Source organism: Durio zibethinus, chromosome 18 (assembly GCF_047325235.1).
Source record: "Durio zibethinus cultivar Kanyao isolate XHJ-2024 chromosome 18, ASM4732523v1, whole genome shotgun sequence".
Lineage (NCBI taxonomy): Eukaryota > Viridiplantae > Streptophyta > Magnoliopsida > Malvales > Malvaceae > Durio > Durio zibethinus.
The window spans coordinates 20,849,546-20,854,908 of NC_143179.1; the positions used below are offsets into that span (position 1 = coordinate 20,849,546).

The following is a 5,363-nucleotide window of genomic DNA, read 5'->3' on the forward strand; positions in this document are numbered from 1 at the left end:
CCTTGTCGGATTAAGTGATCTGGTTAGGATTTTAATTAGAGTTCGATGATGAATTTTACTCCAATAATTATCCTATTTATTCTAACTTTTTTTTTGGGTGGATGGTTGATACCTGACGAGTGACAACGGTTCTGAAGGTGGGAAAATAAAAAGAATGCGAACTGAATCAAAATTTCTTTTCTATTTGTTAGGAAAAAGTTATTGTTAAGAGAGAGAGTATAAAACTATAAATCCACTAATCAATAAACCACATTAATTTTTTATCATAGAAGAAGGAAAATTTGAGCCTGTTCTTTAAATGAAAAAAATACATATATTATTATTGAGTCGAATGTTTATATAAAATTATATATATATATATATAATTTTATATAAACTCTCATACTAAATATCATACTAATTACACAATTGCTGGGTCCACTAATTCCATGATCATCATCACCTTCATATTGCATAGAAGCCTTTGATCCTGTGTCACAGGTACAACGGAGAGAAAGAGTCAAATTATGCAATGTAGCAAATGATAAATGTAAATTTAGATCATCATAGACTCTGGAGGTAGCAGGACAATAAGAAAAATCCTGGTCTCCTGTTCTGGCACTTTCATTAATCCTGGTCTCCTGTTCTGGCACTTTCATTTTCATCTATATTTTATGTATAATGGTTTAATCTTTTTTTTTTTTTCTCATTTCCCTTTTTGAATCCTGCGGGAGGGGGAGAGAGTTCCATCTCCAACTGTCTTCCTCTGGCCATTTTAGTCCCCCTCCCTTTTTTTTTTTTTTTTTTTTCTTTTCTGCGTATATATATAACAATACAACTCTCATTATTGTCAAGTACTGACAAGAAAAAGAGCAGCCAACTTTCAAACTCTCTCTCTCTCAACTCAACCAACATACACATAAAAACATGGGGAGAGCTCCTTGCTGTGACAAAGCTAACGTGAAGAAAGGCCCATGGTCGCCGGAGGAAGATGCGAAGCTTAAGGCTCATATAGAGGCAAACGGTACCGGTGGCAACTGGATTGCCTTGCCTAAGAAGATAGGTTAGCCACCTAGCAGCTAAAGTTTAATTAAACCAGCTTTCAACTTCTTAGATATCACTATGTATACTTTTTCTATTTTCTTTTGGTCTAAGTTTAATTAAACCAGTTTTCAGGGCTCAAGAGATGTGGCAAGAGCTGTCGTCTTAGATGGTTGAATTATCTTCGACCCAACATCAAGCATGGAGGGTTCTCAGAAGAAGAGGATAACATAATCTGCAGTCTTTACATAAGCATTGGAAGCAGGTAAGCTGAGTATAGTTAGGATATTTTCTTCTTAATGTAAACAGAACTCGAGCTCTAATTTATATGTTTCTTTTGAATATAATGCACAGATGGTCTATAATTGCAGCACAACTGCCTGGGAGAACTGACAATGATATTAAGAACTATTGGAACACGAGGCTTAAAAAGAAGCTCGTTGGTAAACAGCGAAAAGAGCAACAAGCTCGGAGAGCTAGCTGCCTCACCCTTAAGGAAGAGATGAAGAGAGAAAGTGAGAATTATGTGATTCCTGGAATGGTGAGCCAACCCCCATACTGGCCACAGCTACCAGCAGTCATGCCCTTAACAAGCACAAGCCAAGATTCTCACCTCAAGGAACAAGAATCCCTCAGGAATTTGCTTATAAAACTAGGAGGAAGATTCTCTGACGATCATCCACAATCAAGCGCCAACACCACCAGCAACAATCCCATGAATTTTGGATACCCTCTTGGTGTTTCCTTTGTTCAAGATCAGTTATATGAGAATTCCATAAACATGCTTTCATTTTTATCTGCATCTTCCATTAGTCCCATAAACAGTACTTGTTCTCAAGTGACAAACAGTACCCACTTTAATGTTAACGAGGCTGCTGGTCCTAATGATATGTTTCAAGGGATTGATGGTTTCCCAGCTGAGCTAAGTGAGCTAATCTACAGTAACAATAAACAGATATTGGATGGATTAGAGGGTTTTTATGGAACGGACAACATGGTCGATGGCAGCAGTACTGGGACTAGTTCCGTTGAAAGTAGCAGCTGGGGAGATATAAATTCACTATGCTATCCTCAAATTGTCTCTGCATTTGAAGCTTGCCAACAAAGCATGCCACAAGTTTCTACCTTTGATGAATCAACCTATTTCGGGCCACATTAACTGCACTATACATGGGTGGTGTAAATTTGTATCAACTAGCGAATTAATTTGGTGTCAGAGAATTTCAGAAAATTTTCCTAATGAATAAATGCAGAGAATATTGTTTAGTTTTGTAATTTGATATATTTTTATGATTTTGCCATTTCCTTTCTTCTCAAAAGTTAATTAACTACTTTGATTCATGGATATAAACAGCTTCTCTTCTAGCTTCTCTTTAGCTTTTAACATTTAGACTTGTTTGCTTTTTTTCAATAATGGTAAACGTTGGATTTCTAAATCTGCTTTGTACTTTGAATGCAGTCATATATTTGTAACCTCAATTTGCTTTTATTAAATTTCTGGTCTCCTGTAACAGCACTGTCTGAGGAACTTTATGGTATATTTCTTAATTACAATGCAAAAAGTACAACTTTTTTGTCTTCTTTGCAACACATGGGTTGAATCGCATCTGCTATAAATTAAGGCCCTCCTAGACATCCATGAAAAGGTACAGTACTAAAGTCGCTTTGACGTTTTGGCCACAACTTACTAGGCTCTAGCTAGCAAATTGGGGTATCTGACTGTGGCTTCATTCTTTTATTTTTATTTTCATGTCTGCAATTAAAACATTTGGGAGCTTTGAACGCGTGCTCAGTCCACGTCATGTACTTCCTTCCAACTAGAAGTAAGGCCAACTTGTAATTCAATTTACTCCGTAATAGCAATTTCTACACTGTTTTTCTGTCTGGTGGGGCGATATCAAGTATATCTGCTAGACAATAACAGAGTATCCATTGTCTTATCTCAGTAAAACCCTTCCTTGCTAGCTCTTGGATTATTACATTGTTTTTCTCTGTAACCTTCTTTATACGATTTATCTTGTCTCGTTTGCTTGATGGTAATTATTTCATAGCTAGCCAGACTAACCATTAATACTTGGTCATCTTCTCAACGAAATTTCTTATGTTCTACCAATTATGTATACCCTTAGGAAATGAAAGAGATTTAGCCATAAAGAATTAATGTAGGAAGACTTCAAGATTTAATAAAAAATTAATTTAATCTCATATCTTAAATCTATTAAAATCAATGTTTAAAAATATATATATATATAATTAAGAAAAAATACACTGTATAAGTTAATCTCTTCTCTGTATTTTATATGTACATATATATCACTTTTAAGGTTATGAATCTCCTGAGATCCTCCACTCCTTGATTTATGGCATGGATTTAATTAATAAGAAAGAATAAAAATAGAAAAAAAATATTGCACCATTATTTATTTCCAAAACAAAGTTACTCCCACTAAGTTAAAAAGATTATACAAAACATTTGAAACATGTCTATGTTCGTATTCTCAAGGCAGTTTACGTACTAGTTGAGGTGAAAAATTAATTAAATATTCAAAAAATATTAATATCTCTCTTTTGATCTTGGTGAAAAATGGCAATTTGTTGCATTACTTCCTTTGTTGGGAGCAAAATCTAAAGCAGAATCTTTTTCGTACAAATATCAATCAGTGTTTTATATATCTTGCAAATATAATACTATATAACAAATATATGTCGGATACTCTCTCTCTATATATATGTAGCTAAAGCATGCATGCACTTTCTTTCAATAATTTTTTTAATGGCCATCCACCATTATCCACTCACCAAGAGAAAGGTAAAGAGAAAGAGGGACGATGGGGTTTCCTTTTCTTTTCTTTTTCTTTTTTTGTCAAAACAAGCTTGGTGTTGGTATGAAATGAATTTCCCAATAATGATAGCTAGAGAAATTTGGACACCAGGGTAACATAATATGAAAGGAAGAAAAGAAAAAAAAAAGCACCCAATATAGATTTAATTAATTTGATTCAACGCATGTTGACTGTGATGACTTAGCATAGCAGCTCATTTTTTTTTTTCTATTTTTATATATTATTGGGAGAATTGTAAGAGGAAAGAGGACTGGTACGTAGGAGAAAGGAAAGAAAAATGAAACTTTGTAGATTTGATAATTTTAAGTATGATAAGGTGATACGTTATTAAAATTATATGAAAAAAAATCATATATTTATTAAATTTTTTTTTTTGTGTTTATTCGTGTTATTACAAATTTTGACATGAAAAATTCATATCATATATGTGTTGACACATATAAGTATGAAATACGACACAAATAATATATTTAATTTAATCTTATCATACGGGTATACGTTTAATATATTTAACATGTTTAATACATTTTTTATGTTTATTTTAATTTAATGTAAACATATAAAGATAATTTTAATTTTTAATCTTTTAATAATGATACTTAATTAACTATTTAATATCATATAAAAATTATTTTAAATATTTAATTATGATATTCATTTAATAATTATTATAAAATTATTTTTTATATTAATAATATAAATATTAATATTAATTCTATACATTATTATTTTATTTTTTAATCTTTAATAGTTTTCCATTTTGAATTTATGCTAAAAATTAATATAGTTATGTAATATAAATATAAATATATTAAATATATATTAAATGAGTATTACATTTTTATATTTTTTTAATATGTAAGTACTTTTTTATATTATTAATATATTAAATTTATTAAGCTATAAATAATGAATAATTTATGATTATTTATTATTTTAATTATATTCTTATATATATTCATGTTAATCATATTTATTTATATATATATTCGTATTAATCACATCTATATATAAATATTTTTATTAATCGTGTTTATATATATAATATTTAAATAAATTAATTATATACGTATTATGAATTTATAATTTGTGTTGTGTTTTAAATGTATCAAAGAAACGAAACAACCTTGAAACAGGAATTGCCAAATCTCCGTATTTGTGTTTTTGGGTCTATGCTAAAGTCAAAAAGAGATAAAAAGAGCAGCACCATATAGGTTAAACAAAATTGACCGGATTCTTCCTAGTCTTGCCAGCATTCAAGATTTAAGTGTTTGCTAAGTCAATCATGCATCACTTTCAAATTAAATGTCAAGCAATTACGTAGCCATAAAAAGAAGAAAATTAATGGAAAAAAAATGTAAATTTTTGTAAGTAGACTTTTAGAAACCTACAAGTTGAGTAAAAATCTCCTTTCCATAAAACCAGGCATCATTTGAATTATTCACTGTTCACAAACTAAAATAATGCAAACATCAATCAAATTTTAAATCGTCAAGACTA

The 5,363-nt window shown here is 30.6% G+C and overlaps 1 protein-coding gene across 1 annotated transcript; it reads left to right on the forward strand.

The window, feature by feature from the left end:
• The first annotated feature begins 647 nt into the window (after positions 1–647).
• LOC111301039 (transcription factor MYB87-like) lies at positions 648–2,981 on the forward strand. Its single transcript, XM_022896558.2, has 3 exons — positions 648–1,042; positions 1,156–1,285; positions 1,375–2,981. The coding sequence occupies exons 1-3, from the start codon at positions 907–909 to the stop codon at positions 2,177–2,179; spliced, it is 1,071 nt and encodes a 356-aa protein (XP_022752293.2). The 5' UTR covers positions 648–906; the 3' UTR covers positions 2,180–2,981.
• Positions 2,982–5,363: the final 2,382 nt, after the last annotated feature.

Excerpts from the sequence above, each read along its gene's own strand:
- LOC111301039 (XM_022896558.2), top strand. The coding sequence starts at position 907 with ATGGGGAGAGCTCCTTGCTGTGACAAAGCTAACGTGAAGAAAGGCCCA. Across the intron at positions 1,043-1,155 it reads TGCCTTGCCTAAGAAGATAG|GGCTCAAGAGATGTGGCAAG; the intron begins GTTAGCCACCTA and ends ACCAGTTTTCAG. Across the intron at positions 1,286-1,374 it reads TACATAAGCATTGGAAGCAG|ATGGTCTATAATTGCAGCAC; the intron begins GTAAGCTGAGTA and ends TATAATGCACAG.